The sequence below is a fragment of the Poecilia mexicana genome, unplaced genomic scaffold (assembly GCF_051168715.1).
Source record: "Poecilia mexicana isolate PSO_F unplaced genomic scaffold, ASM5116871v1 scaffold_13, whole genome shotgun sequence".
Taxonomy (NCBI): domain Eukaryota; kingdom Metazoa; phylum Chordata; class Actinopteri; order Cyprinodontiformes; family Poeciliidae; genus Poecilia; species Poecilia mexicana.
In genome coordinates this window covers 21118058-21141152 of record NW_028263382.1, presented here as the reverse complement: position 1 = coordinate 21141152, position 23095 = coordinate 21118058, and the positions used below count along the sequence as shown (strand labels likewise).

Here is a 23095-nt window from a genome sequence, read left to right as displayed (position 1 = left end):
ACAAGCTATTAAAACTGTTTGCTAAATGTGTTATATTAATCACATAATGAATAAAGTAGCTTTCTTGGATATTGGGAAACTATGTCTCCACTTAGTAACCATGAAGGCTAAATAAAACATTCTCCTCTAATAGGAGATTGGCACTGACTTTTAATTGCCTTTTTTTTTTTCTAGTCGGAAAAACAAAGTGTGTGGACAAAGTTTCTTTTTGTCTGGATTCATTATTAAAAATGACTACATCCTCATAAATACCACACCAACACAGCCAAGGTAATTTTGTTGCTGAGAGGCGATGATGAGTCTTCATGCACTTTGTTGGTGTTTGGCGACACTTAGTGGTGAATATCTGTCATTGAGAGGATTTACGTCAATCACACTGCGTATGACTTTGCCTTGTCACAACCAAAAGGCCCCAAAAGGTTTTTGGCACATTGTTGATTATAAGAATTACAAGATTTACGAGCAACCATTACGCAGCTTGTTTACAAACATATGCGAACAATTGCCTGCTGAAATGGATGCATGATGTAATGGAAACTGTGAATCCACTGGGACGGACTGTCTAATCAGGAATAGAAGGGCAAAGTTTGAAGCGGCCGAGCCCTTTTGTTTGACTTCATTTTTGTGAATAATGTTTTGTTGTGTTTGGCCCTGGCAGCATTACTACCAGACTTTTTGTTATATAAAGCTTTCTAAGCACTACAATAGAAAAGAAATGCATTGATTTGAAGAAAAAAGGCAAGTGCCTAAAATGTCTCCGAGCAGCTTAATTTAACACGTAGCACTAACAGCGAGTGAATTAAATTTTTCAAGTAAAGACATCCAGAATCTCACAAAATGATGCACATCCTGGACGTCCACACATTCTCGTGGCCATGTCCGTTCACCCCAGGATTATTCACTTCGTCAAATACTCCACTGTCGATTATTTCCCTCTGCCAGCAGACGGAGACCGCGCCAGTGCTGAACTCCTTGAAGAACTTCTCGTCCTTAGAGTCGAACTTGACATCCTTGATCTCAGAGTTGTCCCTAAAATCTTCAGAGTCCTTGGAGTAGACCACAGTAGGTTTTGGCACCCAGGGGGGCTCCACCAGCCCTGCCTCCAGACGGTGGAAATTGATATTCTTGAAAAACGTGTGAGTCCTCGGGTCGTCGTCTCTACTATAAAACACAAACAAATACATCTGTTTTTATTGAATTGGCTCATGTGACTCGAGGTGTCAGACTAAAAAAAGCACTAATTGGACTCATTGTGTACATGAAAGCCATTAATTTGGGGAGTTTAAAGATCAGTTTTAATATATATATTTTTACTACAAACACGAGTCTAAAACACATTTTGGTAAAGAATTTTATGATCTTAGTTCTAAGTCAAACTAGGTCAGTTTTTATTGCTTAAATTAAATTAAATTAATTTTTTTTTACTTTCAGTATAAAACAGGAAACTAAATATTAATTTGAGAACATTTCATAATAAAAAGCTGAATTATTGTCATTCCCATGATAAGGGATCTCTAACTTGCACTGTCACTTTAAAAATATGTAGAGAGGACTTTAAATTAAAAATATAAACAGCTATTCTAATTGAATTCCAGTTAAATAATTAGTTTTGTTGTAATTTTAATGTTCAGTCTTTGCCAGAATCTCATCATCTTTTTGATCAGTAAACCCAGAATAACAGGTCATCAGTCACAACAACAACTTAGGATGTGATATCAGGATGTAAAAATGTCATAATTATAAAATAACACAAGCAATGTGAAGTTATGTTTTCTTAGCTGTGCTTATTAAAATGTAATGCCCTGTTTGGATCAAAAATGTGTATCCAGCTCTTCTGATCCTGTTCGTTCTTGTCCCCATGCACATTTCTCCTACTGCCACATGGTTTCTTTCTTGACACAATACACCAGGTATTTTGTAGTGAGGGACTTTTCTTACCGGCACCCAAGGCGAAACAGAACCTTCTTCTTGAGAAAGTGGTTGATGATATCTTTGGCCGGACCGTCAAAGCTTTTGTCTTCAAACTTGCAATCATCCTCCAGAGTTCGACGAGTCACCTCGCTGTTCTGCACCTTTTCCCTGAAGTCTTTAAAAGGCAAACGACCAGCCACCATCTCATAAATGCTGCAGCCCAGAGCCCACCAGTCCACAGAAGTGCGGTAGTACTCCTGCTTCAGGATCTCTGGAGCCATGTAGCCGGTCGTACCAGCCTGCAACGGACAGAAGGGAATCGTCAAAAACCAATGGGAAAAAAAACACTAATGAAAGACATTAGTGTCACAAGATAAAGTTGGTGAATGTTAAAGTTAAACATCCATCCATCCTTCCTTCCATCCATCCATCCATCCATCCATCCATCCATCCATCCATCCATCCATCCATCCATCCATCCATCCATCCATCCATCCATCCATCCATCCATCCATCCATCCATCCATCCATCCATCCATCCATCCATCCATCCATCCATCCATCCATCCATCCATCCATCTTCCACTTATCCGGGGTCGGGTCGTGGAGGCAGCAGCCTAAGTAGGGAGGCCCAGATTTCCGTCTCCCCAGCCACTTCTTCCAGCTCCTCTGGGGGGAATCCCAAGATGTTCCCAGACCAGCTGAGAAAGATCGTCCCTCCAGCGTGTCCTGGGTCTTCCCGGGGTCTCCTCACGGTGGGACTTGCCCAGAACACCTCACCAGGGAGGCGTCCAGGAGGCATCCTAACCAGATGCCCGAGCCACCTCAACTGGTTCCTCTCGACATGGAGGAGCAGCGGCTCTACTCTGAGTCCCTCTCTGATGACCGAGCTTCTCACTCTATCTCTAAGGGAGAGCCCAGCCACCCTGCGGAGGAAACTGATTTTGGACGCTTGTATCCGTGATCTCGTTCTTTCGGTCATGACCCAATGCTCATGACCATAGATGAGTAACGTAGATCGATCGGTAAATCGAGAGCTTCACTTTTTAACTCAGCTCTCTCTTCACCACGACGGACCAGTACAGCACCTGCTTCACTGCAGACGCTGCGCCAATCCTTCTGTCGATCTCCCGCTCCATTTTTCCCTGATTTGTGAACAAGTTATAATTATCCTAATTAGTAGAAATAAGTGCATAAAATATATCACTCTGTGTGAAACATAAATATTAATGTACCTTTTTGAATTGGGCTCTGATGAGGCTCATTTATTAGAATTAAAGGATCTTTTAAAAATAACAAACTTTAGGCGGATATTAAACATCCTTTTGATTAAGCCCACATTGTTATACTAAAAGTGTATATTGGTCTGATGTAATATTCTTCTCTTAAATAATGTCTTTTCATTAACTGCAAGAGGGAAATTGTCATAACTAATAAGTAATTAATCTATATAAGAAGTTTCATTTTGTAAATTGAGTTAGGAAAAATAAATTAACTTTCCAAAAATGTTCATTTGTTAAATTAGGCTGCGTAAGCTTTTTTAAGGACTAATAATTGGGGCAACACTGATGTTGGCAAAGACAATTGTACTAATCAGTAACTGCAATGGGTGCTGAAACAAAACAAATCTTTAACATGTCTCAAGGACAATTTTCCATTAAGAAAAGGAATTAGTTTCACACATTTTAATCATTTGTTATTATATTTTTCAAACTACCACTTCAAATAATTTAATATAGAAGACTGCATGTGCAATACTTCAAATTTGATCATATCTATGCACTTTATACTCAGACACCTCAAAAAGCTATAACACAATGTAACGCAAAAACAAAAGCAAAGCAAAACATGACAACAACATTCCTGGCACCACCGTAAACCTCAGAGGAAGGGAGTCTTACAGCTGCTGCGAGGAAGGATATGCGACACCACTCCTTTGTGCATTTAGGATGCAGTAGTCTGTCACTGACGGAGCTCTTGGGGTTTTCCTTCAGTTTGGACCAGGTCTAAATCACCTGACTCATCATAATGAACAAAAAAAAAAAAAAATGCAGGACCCACAATGTTTCTGGCATTTGTAGGACGCAGATTAGTCAGCTAATGCTCACAGGCTGCACCTGGTCCGCTGTACATTTCTGAGTCAGAGCAGGCTGTAGCTGAGCATCAGGTCAGGCACCTTTTAACGAGATACCTTTTGGCTGCATAGGATCATGCTCGACTGTAAGGAGCACCATCGTCCCTGTTCCCGATAAGCTACTTGAAATGGCAGCTGAACCGTGTGGTGAAAGTAAAGAAGAGAAGGTAAAGATGTACCATGTCTGAAACGAGCTGCTAAGGGTTTTCCCATGCTGTGCTCCGAGTAGAGGAGGATTCAGCAGCCGCACAAACCACATGAATGTCCGGTACTCACCCTCTGGCAAGTCATTTTTCCTTTTGGCAGCTCCACGGCCAGTCCCAGGTCTGACAGTCGGCACTGGCCCTTCGCATCCAGCAGAACGTTCTCAGGCTTCAGATCTCGATACACGATGTCCATAGAGTGCAGGTGGAGGATACCGGTAACAATCTGGGCTGCATAGTAAATGACACGCTCCATGCGGATGCCTCTCCTGCCCAACTCGTAGATGTGGAACCTGAGGTCTCCTCCGGACATAAGGGTCATGACCAGACACAGGTGGGTTTTGCTTTGATAAGCGTAGGCCAGGTTCACAATGAAGGTGCTGTTGACCTTCTCCAGGATCTGCTTCTCCGTAAGGGCCAGCCTCTCCCCTCCTTTCTTCTTCAGACGCTTCTTGTCCAGCTTCTTGCAGGCGTACATCTGGCCTGTGTGCTTGACCTGGACTGCACACACCTGTCAGAAAAGGGCAGCATGATTAATTTTAATACCAAGACTGGTTTTTAGCGTCTGACGGATTGTTTTAGCATCTTAAAATGCACTGCCTGGTCACATTGCTGCCAAAAAAAAGTCACTCAGTCTAATTATTATGACTTCCTGTAGCTTTCCTATTGCTTAGAGTTCAATCTTTATGCAGCTTTGCAAACTGAAGCCTTTTTCTCAAGTTAGCCTCACCAATTAGTGGTTATTGAGTTCTCCTCAAATTGTGGAATTGCTCTTACTTTCACTATTAAACATAACCCTGAGTTCTGTTGTTTTTCTTTAATTAGATGTCACCAATCGTTTAACTGACAAGTGATTCATCACCCATCAGTCATTTGGGGTTTTTCCTACCACATTTCTTCCTCAGAGATGATTGTTCCCCACTATCCTTCCAGTTTCTAATTGTGGATTGGACAGTTCTTAACCCACTTCCTTACAGTTTTAGTAATTTCTGCAATCTGCTTAGATGTTTTCTCTGCTTGATGGAACAGACTAACCCTTCTTCCATGACCACAGGAAGTGTCTTTTTATATGATTGTCAAATGAGAAGGTGCCTATTCCTTCAGTTTTGGGTCAAACAGCTTATCAGCTGAAAGATCATCAGCAGTGCAGTAATTACCCATTTACTTTCTGCTGACTTTTTCCTGTGCTGATATTTTTTCTTGCCAGCAGTGGCGGAACAGAAAATTGAGAAAGATATGGGACATTAGGACAAAGCACTCAAAGTAAAACCTTGTGCTATGTGAATTAAAATTCGTCTTAATCTCTTGCTAACCTTTTGCTCGTGTAACAAACAGATGATCTCATGATGAGCGCTCACACTGATCGGGTCAGAAGTTCACATATATTAAGCAAGAATATCATCTTCAATCTGGACTTTTAATAATTTATTTAAACCTGTGATTTTAAAGAATGAAATGATTATGAAACAAAAAGCGTCAGTTGTTTAAAAACAATAGAGTGCCCATGTTTGAATTATTTGTGCACCTACTTTAATCAACATATGGTCAAAATGATACATGTCCCTAAATCTAAAAGTTTGGACACATCTGACTCACTTCATGCAGTCAAGTTCTCCAGAGTCCTGCAAATGATCTCATTACTTGACTCAGGTGTGTTGAAGTAGGGACACATGTAAAAGTTGCAAAGCACCATCCCTGCGCTGTAGTTTTAATGAGCTAGAGAAAAGCCTATTAATTTGTCTGTGTTCTACTTTGAACATGTTGATTTTGATGGGAAGCTTTGTACCGACCTCGCCAAAGCCACCTCTGCCCAAACTCCTGAACTCGTAAAAGTATCTGTCAGTAATCTTCTGCCTCTCGCACTCCTTCCACTGCAGGAATCGGTAAAAGAAGGGGCTTTTCATGTACTCCAGGAAAGGTTTTCCTTTCAGAAATTTTCTAGTCGCTTCTCTCATCTGCTCCACGGCTGCCTCGTCGTTTTTGTTGAAAAGAGACAGGCACGCCTTGACGTCCTCCGCTGTGAGGAAGGAGAGGAAAGTCTGAGACTGAGGCTGACAAAACTTTGAAAGTATCCTCTGTTTGGCCTTTTCCTTGGTTCCGTCCTCGGCGACGCTCCAGTTGCTCAGCTCCTCCAGAAACTCAGCAACAGCCACACACTGAGAGTCAGAGGTCAGGAGAAACTGCTGAAACAACTTCCTTCCTATAGGCTGCTGCTCGCAAAGTGACTCATAGGTCTTCTCCAGTGCTGCCCGAGGAGCAGAGGACTTCTTTGGCGTGGGCAGTGTCAGAGACACTCGCCGCATTCTTAGCTCGTTGCTATCGGGCTCCAGAGCTCCCAGGTAGGCTGTGTTGGCCACCAAGCTGACCAGACCTGCCAGGTCACCCATGGGCGGATAAATCCTGAGGCGTACTGGGAAACAGCTGTTGAACTAAGAACACTTAAATTCGCCCATCTGGAAAATCGAGGCACAAGAGAGCCCATCGAGCTCCCGCATCTTGAACGTTCTCGCTGCCTCGTCCCACACGGCCTCGCACGTTTTTGCAAAGACGGCACATGGGGAAAGCAACTTATGCGGTTTGAAGTTAAGAGGATTTAGACTGGTCTATTATTAGGAGATGCAAAGTGGCTGTGTGCAACCGCTGAACTGCCACTCTGACATGAAGCGGTGCCAGCTCCAACCTTGAAGTCACTGGAGACCACTGAATTTATGAGTTTACACAGACTTCTTTAGAGTAACCCTTCTTATTGTAATAGGAGTCAGGTTTTTACTACATTTAAAAAAAAATAAAAAATACAAAAAAAAAATAAACACAAGACATTATGTTGTGAAAAATACTTATTTCTTACAGCCATTTTTATTTATACTCATGTTGGTACAAAGCACTGAGGTTGCTTCTTTTTTCACATCAGCCTCAGGTTGAACAAGGTTGATGCAGCCTTCCAGCCAATAGCATCTCTCTTCCACTTACTCTCCTGTTTATTGGTTTTTGAAAACAAAAATTCAAACTTTTACTTAGTTCATTGCTTGGTTCATTGGGTTTCAAATATAACCACAGGGAACACCTTGACACTGGAACAATGCCAGCCTTACATGTAATCCAATGCTCACAATATAATGGGTAACAAGGTTACCTGTCATGTAGAGCAGTTTCGCAGCCTAAGCACTTACATCCGTAAAGCCAACCTGTAACCAATCAGTACCACATGTACACTCCATAAAAGCTGTTTTTTTTGTCTATAAAAGGCTCAGAGGAGCATGCTAGACAGAATGGGAATTTCAAACATCTAATTGGAATCAGAATGTAATTAAGCTGCAAGGTTTCAGTGTGCAGGTTTTAATTATTTGTGATATACTTTAAAACTCAAAGTCCTATTCTGACAAATAACTGAAAATTTCAAGACTGAATGAAGTATCTGTCACACTTTGACACTTTTATTTGAATTGTATGAATTTTATTCTTAAAGAGTGTCTGAATCACAGTTATTCACAATCCTTGATCCTTAAAGAAGAAACTCCCATTTCCACGATGTGCCAAACACCACAGCAGACATTAATGTAAAGCTAACATGACGCTCCAACACACTTTATTCTTCTCTCCTTGAAGTGTGATCCCTTCAGCCACGAATCTGTGCAGCTCTAGCTGTGTCCATTGTCCTCCTTTGACACCAGGTATAACGGAAACATGCAATTGAAAGGGAGAGGACAACGCAGGACATACTGCCGGGATCAGTGAGAAGTCCGTCACCATGTTCTGGTGCATCTGTGCACAGTACATCTGGATGTGGTGCTTATTTGCCGATTCTCTGGACCACCCAGTCCTGCTGGCAGAGGGGACAGCGGTTGTTCTGCTTCACCCAAAGTGACATGCAGCAGTTATGGAAGGAGTGGTTGCACTCTCCCCATACGACTGAAAGACAGAAAACAAACAACCTGCTGAGTTTAATGACTACACCAGACAAAACTATTTAGGAAATAGTTTTTACAGAAAATATATCAGGGAGATGGGTGAAAAAAAAAAAGTAGCAATTGTTTTACAAGTTTGGGGTGGGCTACATGGACATAAAGTTTCATCACAGTACGTTGTGGTACTATTGTGATAACGATAAAAGTGAGGATATCAATTATTTACTATTGTTTTTTTTAGATAACGGAATGCACAGCAATCATAGCCCCACAAACACAAATAATTCTCTAATTACAGAATCCCATGACTATTGTTAGAAATAGAACTAGGGAATTGTAGGTTGATTGTAGTAGCAGTAGCAAGGGAATTTCAATGAGTGTTTGTCTGAGATCATGCTGTTTCTACAGGGTTTTCAAACAGGGATAGAACTATAGTCGTAACTGCACACATCTGACGACATATTTCAATTAAAATAACTCCGTTTATCTTTCTTGGGCTCTGAAACAGCATATGCTGCTGTTGCTCATTAAAAAAAACGAGTTCTTCTGAATTTCTTTAAACAGGTTTCTGTAATTAGCAGGCTGAATGTTGTTTTTCCTGACAGCTCCCACTAATTAGCCAACGCTAGCTTGTTTGATTAACTTAACAGCTACTGCTATTAGTAAATTGTGCTTTTTTTGTGTCAAGTATCTTACCAACACAGTCTTCTTGTTTATTCTCCGCCTGGCATCGAAGGCAGGCGTCTGTAAAACGTAAAGCGAACAGCGTTACTGCTTCATTTGTACTGTTACAAACCTGTTAGCTTCATTAGCCGTGGGTGAGAGCTGAGCTAACAACTCATCCAGACTCACCCATTACTTGTACCCGACAAATGGCACAAGTATCGCACTCAACGTCCCAACTCCACATGGCTACTGCATTCCACTTCTTCAGGGAAAACATCTTGTCCCCACCCGACTTAGAGCCCGAAGAGGTGCTGTGCGACAGGACTAAACCCGGCTCGTCACCGTCATCCATCTCTGCCGCAAAACGGTGCTAGCTGGCGTTAGCTTAGCTGCACAAAATGGAAGGACGACAGCTGTGCTAATGCTAACCATGTTAGCCAGCGTCTTGTTCCTATAGCGACGGAAGAGGACGCTGTTTGTCAGGCATTAAGTGGAAACCCTTTTCATATAAAAATGTATCAAACTATAAGTATCTACATTGTTGTATTAACAAAAAGTTAACTTATTTCAGCAATTTGAATAACATATGTGTAACTTCTATTGGCAGTTATTTCAAATAGTTAAAAAAAAAAGTAAAGTAATTTAATGTTGATTAATAAATATACACATTGGAAGGTATGTTTCATTTAAAATAACCACAAAAGGAAGAAGCTGGCTGTTCCTCATGCAAAGGGTGGAAAGTTTAGTGGAAGAAAAAATGTGAAAGATTTACTTAATTCATTGAGATGCATCTCAAATTAAATGACCCTTTGAGTACGGGCATTTACTTTTAAGATCTTTTAAATAACAAATGTTAGACAGATATCCAAATTCACAGCAAGGAGTTGTAAAAGACTGTAATAAAATAAATGTTATGTGATTTTTTTATTTTTTTTTTTCCAACACTTACACTAGTTTCAGGATGCTCGTTTGGATACATCCTCGTAATAATTTTCTTTGAAGATTGCCACCTGGAGTATGATGACAGCCGGGAAAGAGAGAAAAAAGGTCTCAAGTTTCTTTTTACCCCTGAATGCTTCAGAGGCTGGAGCTCCCTGTACGCAGCTCACTGCTGGAGCAGCAGCAGCTTTCATGTTTCCCCCGTCTCTCTGGACACTGAAGACTTTGAAAGGTTCTCACCAAAGCTTCAGCCAGCTGATCTGGACGATTACACTCCTAGGGAAAACACTGTGGACTGGTTTAGAGGCACTTATACTATCATGACCGCCAGGACCCAAAGACCTGCAGGCAAGGAGGAAGACATAATGAACAAACCGACAGGTAATTTAACAGGAGTGGAGAAGATAAGTTGTTTTGTAATTCAAGCTTTAACTTTGCAATCTCAAAAGTCGTTTAACACTCTGGATCCTTAATTGTCAGTAACAGATGATGAAACTCTAGTAGATGTTACCCAAACTATCCAGTCTGAAAGGTATTTGACAAAAGGTCAAGCAACCTATTACCATCCTCGTAGCCGTTGTGTTTTGCTATTATGTGGTTTATTTGTTTAACACCTAATTACATGTCATATAAATGACTTTGTAAACAAATTTATTTGAAGTTGAATCCAATGCTATCCAAATTCAGTTCAGGTCATATTGTGTGTAACTAAACTGAATGTGAATTTTCTACTTATATTTACAGTTTTTATTGTGACAGAGTTAATGTATGTTTATTAGCTTGTTGGATGAACTTTAAAGTTATTTCTGTCAAAAGTTTAACATGAGAGCTGATATGATTGCTCGTTTTAATTTAATTACATTTTCGTTCTGCAATTTGTTTTATCCCAGAAAGTGCTTAAGGTACTCCCTGACTCGCTTTATGCAGGTATTTCTCTGTAAAGCTTCATACATCTATTTGTACACTTTTCAGTTATTGTTATTCCTCCTCAAAAAAGCCAAATGTTTCTGATAACTTTAGTTATCTTTGGATGCTTATTTCCACTGTGAATTAATGTGAGCTCATGTTTTTTTCTGGGTTTTCATGCATGACACCTGGCTAGTTCAGATTTCTCATTAATGTATTTACACAAATGGTTAAGCTCTTTCATCACAGATCTTCCCGCCAACAAAAATGTGGTCGATTAGTAGTAGTTTTAAATGTTCACAGGTGTATCTGATTTTGGGCTTTGATTATGTTTGGAAGAATATATATTTAGGAAAATCCTTTTTTTTTTTTTTTTTTTCAAAGTAATTGAAAGTTAATTGCCCAAATGTGGGGAATTGATTGTCTGCTTTCCTGTACTTGGACAATCTAGAAACAATTCCTTCCAAAAGCTGTAAGAGTGAATTAACATAATCATCTTAAAATCTGAGTTTAAACTATTTCTGATGTAATCAAACGCTTCCCTGTTGTAAATCTGCTGAGATGTGTCCAGATGTGCCCAGATGTGAACATGGAAGGAGAGAAGGCTGCCAAGTGTTTGCACAGATGGTGGAAAAAAAAAATTCACATAGATCACTTACAAGTAACTTTGGGCAGTTATGTAGATAATGACTGAACAAGTGTATCATTTTCAAATTAGTTTGTATATCTGAGAAGAACAGGAGTTTTAAAAGCTCCTCAGAGTACAGCTTGTTTTACATAGTGTCGTGTGTTATTCATCCTGGTAGTATGATCAAAGTTCGTCGTTTCTTCTGTGGTTCACAGAGGTGGTGCTGAGGGTCCGGAGAGCTCTGTGGCTGGTACTGAGCATGCTCAGTCTGTCTCTACTGCTGGTGGTGCTGGGAGCCTACACAACAACGCGCACAGAGAGCCTGGACGTGACGGGCTACATGTCAGGAGCTTTTGTAAGTAGTGTCAAAAAGTTGCAATCCGTCGCAACAAGCTTAACGTTTTGTCTTCTGGCCTCCGAAGGTGTTTAGCTCAGACACAGCTTTAATATAAAATGGTTATGAAATGTAATTAACATTCTACTGCTGTTGTTTGCATTCAGTGTATTCTGATATTCCTCAAACAGCAGCATCTACTGCATCTTTGTACTATAACTGCATTGAGTTTTGTTTACCTTCATCACGATGTCGCACATTTTTCATGTAATGTCAGAACTGCGCCACACTTTAAAGCTTTTGTTGAGTTTTTTTTTTTTTCTTGGAAAGGAGCCAACATTGAAAAAGAAAGCATCAGAGCTTTTGATTAACATGAATCTTCTGTCCCTTGCAGCTGACTCTCGGTTGTTTCCTGGGACTTTTAGGACTCCTCCTAGAAGAGAACGGCAAGCAATTGGTACTGTAAAATTCAATGCAATGCCTAAGATGTTCACTTTTCACTGCCATGATTTCACTTTCCACTGCCATGATTTCTCATTGTGTTTTACTGAACAAACTCAGCATATTACTGTTATTGTTTCATCTCTTTTCAGACATTTTGTATTAGGTTTCACACTGATACCGTAAGGTTTCTTCATCATTTTGGTGGCTGGTAGTTCTTCATTTGGAAATTAGTGCTCGAGGCAGTCCTTAAAGAAAACCTGCTAGTCTTAAAAAGACTCAAGACTTAAGTCTTAAAAAGACTCAAGACTTAAGAGGTTCTTCCAGAAAGAACAACCTTGACGAAACAAATCCCACGCAGAATCTCAACAGATGAATAGATGTTAGGTCCAATGAACGAGCTGCCGTTCGCTGATATGACGGTATCAGGGCGTTGGTTTTAGGAAAACATATTCCTGGCTCCTGAAAATTTGGTGTTTTCAGTTTCAAAGGTTACACAATCAAGAGGTTTTATGTTTCTACAGAACAGTTTCATTTTGCTCATTGTGGATAACAAATGAACTGTAATGATGCTCCAACAACCCAGAGGTGAAACCTGAGCTTCTCCAAGCTTGTTTTTGTTTCTTTTTTTTTCTACATTAGATACAAGAGAGTATCTACAGCTGCACACAAATTATTATTTCTGCCTGGGAGTCTAAATAATGCTTTGTTATTAAAGCTTAACCCCTTAGTTATGATTAGGAAAGTATGAACTATGCTGTTTAAGGTAAGCTCACAATTTACTTTATTTGTTCCTTTGAACAACTGGTGGTTATTTAATATCAATAACCCAAGACGCATCACAACATTGCAAAGTTTGGTTGTGAGAAATATGTTGATTAAACACATTTTGAACAAACTCATCACAACACATTTGATGTTTATTTTCCTTTTACAGCCTACGTTGGTGAAAAGAGTTATTGTGTTTCTTGCAGCTATGAGATTTATTTGTTGCCTTGTGAGTGGGACTATCTATCAGGATTTAGAAAAATTTACTTCTCACTCATATTCATTGCCTTGTAAATTAGCATTGGGGAGTGTTGGTGTTGGGACGCCATGGTACAAAAATTTGTTTAACAGTCTGCAGCTCTTTATACTGCAAGACGCTGAGTTAATGAGCAACATGTTTCCATATTTATTTGAGATTTTTAATGTTTTATTAGACCAGGTCTGCTTTCAGGACTTAATATAAATTAGTTGCACAACTTTAAATTCTGGTATGTCTTCTGTAAACAAGAAAAGAGTTGACATATGGGATCGTGATATGTCTTTTAGCATGCTGCTACTTAATCTAGCACAATCCCACCTGTGTCTCTGAACAATTCTCTCGACAGACCTCATTAGAACTGGTTCCTGTCTTTTATGGACTCGTTTTTAAAGTATGACGATTGGAGCCTTCAGAAAATGTTATCATAAACTGTAGGCAGTTTTCAGTTCAATTGTAAAATTCTTCATTAATCTCAAAGGGAAATCAAGTGTCACGAGTTTCTTCAAAGAGCTTTTGTAGAGGTTGATGACTGTGAGCAGAAAGGACCTCCAGTAGCAGTCTGTGTCACAGTGAATCTGAAGGAACCTCTGAGATAAGTACATGACATTATAGGTGGTTAATTTTCATTTCTAGTTGTGTTTGTGGGTTGATGTTAAAGCTCAATAATAAGTGCAGGGATAAAAAGCACAAAATAAAAAAACAACCTCTCTATTAGGTTGAAGGTGAGGGCAGAATTATAAGTGGACAAAGACCTGAAGTGTAGACAAATATAAACCATTATTTTAGTCAGCATAAATAATTTCAAGCTTTCTAACATTTCCACGATCCTCGAGTGCAGAGGGGACTGCAGAACTGGAATGGCTGAAACATTTGGCAAACGCAGAGATGAGGCAGGATTTAAAAGCTGTTTTGATTCATGTAATGAGCTTAGCCAATGAAAATATGATTGATGGCTTTAAAAGTGCAGCATTACAGACTTGCTATGCACAAATTGAAAACATCAATTTCTGGCACGTCTTCTAATCTGTGTTCATAAACTCATTTGTAAAGTTTGATGGATCTGGGTTTTTTTTTAATCAAGCTTTTTCACTTCTACACACTTTTAGGAAACCATGCCTACAGATTTGCATAAACATGGCTTTCTTTTTTTTATTTCATGTCATTTACTTTCTGCATACTTTCTTGCACTTATAGACAGCTGTTGTGTGGAGAGTTTAGATTTGTTATTTGAAAATATGGCAGTAAACAAGACTAGATTAAGAGCAAGATGATGTTTCATGGTAAAAATACCATGACTTTATTCACAGAATGTTCACCTGCTCTCAATAAAAGAACCAAGAAAACCAAGAAAAAGGCACTCAGTTTGAAGAAATGTACTGCCCTGCAACACATGCTGTTCATAATTTAAAATAAGAAGGATTAAAGAATTCAAATAATCTCACAAATGTTATAAATGTATTGAATTTTCCACATTCAGGCTGGTATACAGTGAATAATGTTTGAAAAGTGCACAAAAAGATAAACCAAACTGTGAAAGAAAAGGAACATTTTTACAAATAAAATTATGTAAAGTAAATGTTTTCAGCCCGCTCTATTCTAAAACTCCTAGATAAAATCTAGCCGCATCAACGGTCTTCAGTTCTCACCGAATTAGGGAATAAAGTGCAGATATGTGTAATTTAATTTCAGGATTTATGCAGCTGCTCTGATTCACAGAGGGTGAATCTGTTGACACGACAACTATTGGTCATGCTATTGAACTCCAATCTGGTGTTTATGGAGGAGTTGGAAGAAGAAAGCTATTGTTAAAAAAAAAAAAGCCTCAACAAGTCATATTTGCTGTTTGTCAGAAGGCTGCAGAAGACACAGCAAAAAGGTTGAATAGTTGATAAAATATAAATACTTTTTCAATGCGCTATATGTTTCCTTGCAGCTCTGAGGAAGACCCAGAGAGAAATTAAAAAGTAATTCAAAAAGAAAAATACTGAAAGTATTCAAAAACTGTTCAAGCTAAAAAGTTTTGTTTGTTTAAAACAAAAGGTTTGGAAGAGGACCTGCCAACAATCTGACAATGAGAGACACGGAAACCTGAAAGCATTGGGGAAAAACTCCAAAACAAAAACAAGATACACATGTATCAAAATTACTAAAATCACTAAATCTAAATCACAGCCAAAGCAGACATCGAAAGCTGAATTTTGACTTAATAATGAGCATCTTCTATCTATTCTTTTCCCATTTTTCCCTCCTCAGCTGACGGCTGCCATCGTGTTCCTCAGCTTCGGCGTCATCGCCTCCTTTCTGTGCCTGATGATTGATGGAGTCGGCGTCCTCTTAAACATGGTGTGGGTTACACTCCCTCTTCTGTGAACACATTAACTTCAGATGGTTGTGTTTAATGCAGCCGAAACAGACAAACCACGGCGCTGTTTTAGCTACGGTCACAGCACGACCCTGTTGTGAAAGCTGAAGATGACGAGAAAAGTTTGGTTTGTGTTTTATCAAAAACTTCAGACATCAGATGTTTTACTTTTCATCTAATCTGATAAATACTGTATGGTGACATCGTCACTGGATGTCAGCTCATCCAGTGACGAGGAGAAAGGAAGTGGAAATGCTTTAAACAAGCAGTAGTTTGGAGACCTAACAATCTGGCATCCTACCTAGAGATTTAGGAGCACTCTATTGCACTGCCCAGTGTGCACTTTTATTTATTTATTCTTTTTTTTTTGCGTAGAAATAATATTAAATAGTGTTTTGAGTGTTTATTAGTCAATGACTTGTTGACATGTTTCTGTCAGGACGTGCGTCCCCTGAAAGCAGGGAGGTGTCAGTATTACAGCAGCGGCAGCAGCTACGTCTATGAGAACTTCTACACTACGGTGAGCGATGATGACGAAGAGAAATATTCTCATCTGGCTAAGTCGCGAGAATCTTAAACCGAATTAAGGTTATTTTCAGGTGCCGTGTTGGAATCTGAGGGAGTCCTGCACCATGACCGTACGAAGCGGGACCTGTTACTGCTGCGACCTTTACAACTGCGCCAAGTGAGAGAATCGTAGTTCTTCTGAGTCTTTTCAGCTTCCACGTCACGTCAGACACTTCTTTTGTTTTATGGATGTTGTTCACTGATGCAGAACAGAGATTTTGGGGTTTTATAACGTGACTGATGAAGCAGAACCCCTTCTTTGTTTTCCAGTGGAGACTACATGAACAGTTACTTTGAGTTTGTTGGAGTGCAAAGCTGTGAGGAAGTTTTCACCCTGTACATTTTAATCTGGACCCTCACCGGCGTGAACCTGGTGGCCTTTTTCACTGGGATACTGACAGCTGCCGTGCTGGGAAACATCAAGTACTTGGTAAGATAATCCACAGCACCGTCATGCATCCTCATGTTTGTGATTGTGATTGAAGGGTCCGATCCGGGCCTGAGGAGTTAAGGAAGCAAAGTGGGATATAATGCATTAGTGTGATTTTTAAACGCCACACTAAATATATATGAAGAAATATTCATTGCTGATGATGAATAAAACTTAATTTCTTAAAAATGTATATATTTTGGTGCTAGATTTTCCTCATTAACTCAACGTTTCCACTGGTGTTTTTACTGTTTATCTAAGATGATGAGCTCCACCTCTTTGAGGCTGCATGGCCCTTTACCTTTACCCTAATCTTTAGTTCGCCACACAGACTCTGAGCAGATAGGTGGACGATTCCCATATCTAGATATTATATGCAGTAATTGCTGCAAGTCAACAGCTTGAGGTGATGAGCTGGTTTTCCTTAAATACAAACTATTTTACAAGCTTGGATTATTTACTAAATGTCACAGGATCTTATTTTTGTCCTTGGTCAAATTGAAATGTATTTGCTCTGTAAATTAATAATGAAAAAAATTAAAATTTCCCTTTGTCCAGTCACAGTTTCAAATGTTACAAAATCAGTTTTGAAGACAATATAAAGGTTTTTTAAACTAAATTTCCCAGAGTTTCTGAGCTCGGTCGCCGCTGAGGGATCCAGCCTGTCTTGAATCTGCACGAAAAACTCCCTGAATATTTTAGCCTGCTTTTGCTTTTAGTTAAAGCAACAAAGAAACCCTAAAAGCCGTGGAATGAATATCTGCAGCAGGACCACACAGCCTGTGTCGTCCTTCACTGCTTGTTGTTCCTCCACTAAATGATTCTCGCTGCAGTTCATTTGGTCATCGGCAGCAATTAATGAGGTGACTTCTCTGAGTTTTCACCTCCTCACTCGTCTTTGTGCCGCTCCGTGTTTTCGCTGTCGGATTGTAAACACGTGGTCCTTTTGTTTCCCATGGAGGCCTGTGTGATCCTCACGTCTCATGGTTCATCCTTTTCATTCATTTCAATGTGTGGGAGAAGGCAGAAGGCGACTCTTCTCTCCCACACGTCGAGTCTCTATAGATATATGATATATTTTCAGCAGATATTTATCATGTGCTGATGTTCATCCTGTAGTTGCTTCATCCTACAGGATGATGCTTTTTTTTTTTTGTGAAAGTGCAGTGATGTCCATGTCTGTGTTGTTAATTTTTCAGCTGAAGTTGTTATCTTAAATCAGGGATACTCACAGCTTCCAGCAAAGACCACCCAAACTCAGGATCTGTTGTGTTTTTGTTCCTGCACTTTTTTCTTTCGGGTCCAGATTCATTAGATGCAGATGAACAGAACATTTCTGCGGAGGATTTGTGATCTTGCATTATGCATGTCTGTATTTGCGTTTATTCTTTGACATTTTTTGGAAGACTTTTTTCTTCCACAAATCAAGTCTTTGTGTCTTTTAAATTCAAAATCCTTCAATTTCTTCAACGTTTATATTCTAATTATGTTGACTAAGTGGCTTTAAATAAGCTCCTTTACGGTTATTAAAAATAGCAGGTATCTGAGTAATCTATTCAGAATGCACTTAGTTTAGTTTAGTTATTTTAAACATATTCACATTCTCAGTTCAAATACTGTGATATATATTTTTGATAGATATTTGTCTGTAAAGGAGGTAGGTAGAAGTATTAACTCATTTAAACCCTTTCTTTTATATGTCTTACTTTACACATTATTCTTTACTTAAAGAAAAGGAAAAAAATAAAGAAAGTCATAAAAAAACAGGACAACATCTATGACAACAGACTAGTAAGATACCAATTTATTTCAACCAAACATTTATCCCTAAAAAGAAATACTTTATGAAGATGAAGTATTTTATTCTCCAGAGAACAGAATTGATTTCACTCCATCTGTACCACATACCTGTAAAAAGAAAGACAGAAACAAAGAAAACATAAAGAAAGGAAGAATAAAGAAAGAAAGGAAGAAAGTAAAATAAAGATTAATCTGTATTTTTCATGCTTTTTTTATTCATTTAAATAATTATATTTTTGCTTGCGTGATTTTCTTTCCTTTTGCAGAGGAGCACCAACCCGGCTGCTGTTTACAGCACAGCATCTTCCCCTACAGCTCCCCTGCTGACGGACGACGACACACACACTCAGCCGCTTCTTCCTGTCGGTATTCAGTCAGCACCAGATACACACAGTTCTTCTCACTTGTCAGATTAGTCTCAATCTTTTCCTGATTTATGTTTGTTTCCTCATAAGAACATTCACGGTAAAAACTTTGAACCTCCACCAAACATCCTGAAAAACGTGATTAGTAAAGTAGACTAAAAATATAATAATGATAATACCTTCTTTGTTAACTAACAGCAGAATAAGGATCCAAAACAAATGTTTAAATCAACAAAGTGATGGTTGTCCAGACAAAGAGAGAACCAGGACTCTGGGAGACAGAGGTGTGTCCACTTTGGCCACAACTCATTTTCATTTTGGGCCAAATCTAGATCGTGAATGCTCTTAAAGGGCCGGTTGTGACAAAATGTGTTGATAAAACCTGTTCACGAACTGCTAAAATATCAATGAATTATTCAAATTAAATAATATTATTGAACATCTTTTCAGTCCCTCCTGGATTTTGTGATTCTTTTTGCTATAAAAATCATCGTGGAAATATTTGCGATATTTGTGCTTATTTATGTCGGTAAATGTGACTTTTTATCACTCACGGTGTAGCTCATGGGCTACAATCTGATGTCACTTAAAGCTGAGGCAGCCGTTTAGTACAAGTAAGAAAGTTTTGACAATTTTTGAGAAAAATTTGCAATAAACTCCCAACTGATTGATATAATTTGACAGTAAACAGATAAAAACTGCATTGATTTGATTGAAAACATAATATTTGAGCACACTTAGTGTCTAGTTTCGAATCTAGAGGGCCACATAAAAAGCTGTGGTATGCTGGATTTGGCCCACGGGCCATGAGTTTGACACCTGTGATCTAGGGAAAATAATAACAGATTCCTTTCTCTGTGTGATCCAACCTTGTAAAATATTATAGAGGAACACTGAGTGCTGTCCTGTTGGCAAAAAATGAACAATACAAAGCATAAACAAGAGTGGCAATAACTGTGCTGCTGGCAATTTTCCCTAAAGATTTAAATATTTCTAAGATTTTCACTGTAAAAGCATAATTTATCACGTGGGATATCATTATTTAATACTACCAGCGCAGCAGATATGATGATAAACTAAAACACTAGAAAAAGTAAGGAGATTTTTTTATTTTTATTTTTTTAATAAACTGCAGTGTTAATGTTTTGCTACTGGAGTCTCTCCAAAGCAACGCTCAGAGTCGGTGGATCACTTCAGCTTGCATGAGAGAGTTTTTTATGCTGATAGCAAAGTATCTGGTCACAGTATGTGCTTCAAGACATTTAGCATGCTCCACGCTGTTACGTAACGCTTCAGGTATTTTAATGGTATACAGGCAGATGAGACGCTTTAAGAAGGAGAAACAGCTGGTTCTGTTGTTAACGTGGCCTGAGAGGCAACTCACAGAGCTTTCTCTAGAAATCAAATGGAAAAGCCTCGTCTCTGTTTCCAGTTTCACACTCCAGAAAGAAGCACGATTTCCACAGTAAATCAACGACAAGATCTGCGGTCCAAAATGCAAATCTTGTTTTTATTGTAGTGTCATTTGAAACAGAGCTCAGTGAAGTACTCAGTTGCTTAACGGCATGAGTTGCAGCTCGACAGAGACTGGATCATGTGTCTGAGATGCATGTTATTTCATCTCTTTCTTCACGCTGTCAGTTCTCCCTCGTCTATAGATTAAAAACCAAAACATCCTGAAAGAGGCCACGGCACTGAGAGATTTCAGGTGTAGTTTAAAGTCACTGGAGAAAAATGTTGCTTATCTTTTAGTAGTACTAAGCAAATACCTGTATACCTTAAGCCGGAAGCTACACGTGATGGACTGTCATTAAAAAAATTAAAAAAATTCAACAATTGACTTAAGCTCAGGGATAGGGGACAGATAGAAAATAAAATGACAAAAGAAAAGAAATAAACTGAGCTGAAAGGCAAGAAAAAGGTTCAAGAAAATTAAAAAGTAATGCAAAATATTTGCAAAAAGCTATAAATGACCAACAAATATGCACTGCAATATATAGAGACATAAAATAACCACAAGGAGACACACATGACTGCAGAGGAGGAATCCATGAAAATGTAATTTAAAACCAACAAACCCTTCAAAGTAATAAAGGAAAACCCTAAATTGCTACAAAATGCACAATTTGGTCCCACATTAAAAGATCTCTGTTGTCCTGTTTGAGTTTTAAAAAAACCCAAAAAACAATTTAATTGTGATTTTGGAAGTTTGACAATATATTTTGTGCTGTAGTCAGAAGTCACTCATCAACAGCTTGATTGTTGAATTACTTTGGGGTTTCTAACGTTGCTTTCAAAAACATTATTTTTTACATTGTGGAAAGGCTGTACAGCAAACTAATCTGATGATTTAAAAGAACAAAAGAAAAATTAGATGCAAAAGTTTACATGCCTCTACAAATATTTGTTAAAATGGACAAACCCGGTTATTTCTGACTAAGAGAAATATTGTAAACAGATCCTTTAACTAAAATGATAAAATGACATACATGACCTCTTTATTTATGTCACTGGTGTTGCAGTGTTACACAGAGATGGGGATTTAGGTGGAAACGTGTGAAGCCAATGTAAAGTAGACTTTTGTTTAAGTTGTTTTCAGGCCAAAATTGCAAATTAATAAAAAAAAATAAAATAAAAAAAAAGTCAAACTGAAACCTATAAATCATCTATTTCTATTTATACGATGACAAGATTGCATTAGTTTGATCCTTGCCTTTTATAAGCTCACAATAATGACTCGTGGACTCGTAGAGATTTTTCAGGAAATTAAAAACAAGAACATGTTTTTAATTTCCTCTTTGTCCTGTCCATCCAGAGGATGTCAGAGTTTTTCCCTCCCGGAGAGCAGACCGCTGCTGCTCAGAGTTTTGCTCCAGCAGAGTCCAACCCGCCTCCCTTCAACCCGCTGACCACCCTGCTGTCTCAGAGAGTCCACGGCCTCTCTGCATGAACCGCAGCATCACGCCGAACACAATGTCAAGAGGACGGAGAAAATCTGCACATTTTATTCAAGAACTGAGCTTTATGAAACCCAGTACAGAGCTGTAACAATGTACAGGTTCATTATCACCTCACTTTTGGACGTGATAACGGATGATAATGAGTGTGATTCTGTAACATCTTGACTTTTTGGTCAAGATGTTACTTTTATGCCAGATGCAACGTAAAGGAAATGCTGCAGAAGTACAGAAATTACTTTTAATATAGTGAGATTTTTCTTGGCATTTTAACATTGTGTTGTTGACACACTCTGCCTTGAAGAAGTACTTATGTCACCACTTGGCCTTTATCACGTTTTGTCATGCTATATAACCTCAAACAGCAGAAAAATAGGGCTTCTGAAAAGTGTGGTGTACATTTGTATTCGGACTTCCTGAGTTAATACTGTGTAAAGCAACTTTTTGCCACAATTAAAGTTGTAAAGGGTTTGGGTGTGTCTCTGCCAGCTTTACACAATAATTTTCAAAACTGTTGAGTTAAAGAAAAGATTTTTTAAATTCAGTAAATTCAATAAGCACTTTTTATTGCCACTCTTCTATATAAGCTACAGCTCCTCCAGAGCAACCATGGATCTGTCGGCTACTTCTCTGATTTACTCTCTTCTTGCGTGCAAGCTTTAGACCAGTGGTGCCCAAAGTCGGTCCTAGTGGGCCGGCCTCCTGCACGTTTTAGTTCTCTCCCTAGTGGTAGTAACAATCTTTTCAGCATGTCAATGTTTCTAACGAGCTATGGCCATAATGGCCTTCTAACGAGCCATTATGTGATGCAGATGTGATCAACCAGGGAGAGAACTAAAACATGCAGGATGCTGGCCCTCGAGGACCGACTTTGGACACCCCTGCTTTAGACAGATATCCATGCGTTCTTAAGTTTGCAGTTTTGTCATATTGATTCAATATTCAGATATTGTCTTGGGTTGTGCTCAGCGATGTTCAAAGCTTGGGAAATCGCTCTGTAACCTAACCCTGCTTTAAACGTTTCTGATGTTTTCCTTGGAGACAAAATGTGGAAAGTATCAGAGTCTGTGAGTACGAGCCTTAGTCCAAATGCAGCATCAACCGAAGTCAAGGAATAATCAGTGTCTCCTCCAGTTTCTAGAAGACATTGAAAGGCGATCATGTTTTAACCGCTACGTTTTATGAATGAATATAACATAGGTCGGTCTCCAGGTGTTTAACACATGTATGAGCTGTAACTATGGTCTCTGTAAAGCAGAAAAGTTAAAGATTTGTGTGAAACCAGACAGAAGTTTCCCTACAATGTTTGGTTTGTGTATCATTTCTTATCTTCTTGCATCAAAACATTAAAGCTTCATTAAAGGGATAAAAACAAACCAAGTAAGAAAAACTACATAAATGTTGGGCTAAGTCACATTTGATCCCGTAGACCAGCATTTTGAGTGGGTTCTTCCTTTCGGTGTGAAATCAGGTAGCAACAGTTCTACCAGCTGCCTCCTCTGTGGTTCGGCCCAATTTCA

General features: G+C 39.0%; 3 protein-coding genes across 3 annotated transcripts; 1 reads left to right on the top strand and 2 right to left on the bottom strand.

Moving 5' to 3' along the window:
* Positions 1 to 830: 830 nt before the first annotated feature.
* On the bottom strand, positions 831 to 7532 carry grk7b (G protein-coupled receptor kinase 7b). Its single transcript, XM_015009696.2, has 4 exons — positions 6039 to 7532; positions 4322 to 4759; positions 1939 to 2210; positions 831 to 1161 (listed from the first exon to the last, which is right to left on the bottom strand). Exons 1-4 carry the CDS (start codon positions 6633 to 6635, stop codon positions 831 to 833), a joined length of 1638 nt encoding a protein of 545 aa, XP_014865182.2. The 5' UTR covers positions 6636 to 7532.
* Positions 7533 to 7680: 148 nt separating this feature from the next.
* Positions 7681 to 9208, bottom strand: rnf7 (ring finger protein 7). Its single transcript, XM_015009713.2, has 3 exons — positions 9006 to 9208; positions 8850 to 8897; positions 7681 to 8157 (listed from the first exon to the last, which is right to left on the bottom strand). The coding sequence occupies exons 1-3, from the start codon at positions 9169 to 9171 to the stop codon at positions 8039 to 8041; spliced, it is 333 nt and encodes a 110-aa protein (XP_014865199.1). The 5' UTR covers positions 9172 to 9208; the 3' UTR covers positions 7681 to 8038.
* A 369-nt stretch (positions 9209 to 9577) lies between these two features.
* On the top strand, positions 9578 to 22866 carry LOC106931546 (transmembrane protein 255A). The gene is made up of 9 exons (XM_015009732.2): positions 9578 to 10139; positions 11508 to 11647; positions 12021 to 12083; positions 15348 to 15437; positions 15896 to 15976; positions 16056 to 16141; positions 16294 to 16453; positions 18520 to 18615; positions 21434 to 22866. The coding sequence occupies exons 1-9, from the start codon at positions 9728 to 9730 to the stop codon at positions 21566 to 21568; spliced, it is 1263 nt and encodes a 420-aa protein (XP_014865218.2). The 5' UTR covers positions 9578 to 9727; the 3' UTR covers positions 21569 to 22866.
* Positions 22867 to 23095: the final 229 nt, after the last annotated feature.

Coding starts and splice junctions, on each gene's coding strand:
- grk7b (XM_015009696.2), bottom strand. CDS start 6,635: ATGGGTGACCTGGCAGGTCTGGTCAGCTTGGTGGCCAACACAGCCTAC. Junction 4,760..6,038: donor GCAGAGGTGGCTTTGGCGAG/GTCGGTACAAAG, acceptor CTTTTCTGACAG/GTGTGTGCAGTCCAGGTCAA. Junction 2,211..4,321: donor GAAAAATGACTTGCCAGAGG/GTGAGTACCGGA, acceptor TGTCCGTTGCAG/GCTGGTACGACCGGCTACAT.
- LOC106931546 (XM_015009732.2), top strand. CDS start 9,728: ATGTTATGTGATTTTTTTATTTTTTTTTTTCCAACACTTACACTAGTT. Junction 10,140..11,507: donor CATAATGAACAAACCGACAG/GTAATTTAACAG, acceptor TGTGGTTCACAG/AGGTGGTGCTGAGGGTCCGG. Junction 16,454..18,519: donor TGGGAAACATCAAGTACTTG/GTAAGATAATCC, acceptor TTCCTTTTGCAG/AGGAGCACCAACCCGGCTGC.
- rnf7 (XM_015009713.2), bottom strand. CDS start 9,171: ATGGATGACGGTGACGAGCCGGGTTTAGTCCTGTCGCACAGCACCTCT. Junction 8,898..9,005: donor TTGTCGGGTACAAGTAATGG/GTGAGTCTGGAT, acceptor TACGTTTTACAG/ACGCCTGCCTTCGATGCCAG. Junction 8,158..8,849: donor TAAACAAGAAGACTGTGTTG/GTAAGATACTTG, acceptor TCTGTCTTTCAG/TCGTATGGGGAGAGTGCAAC.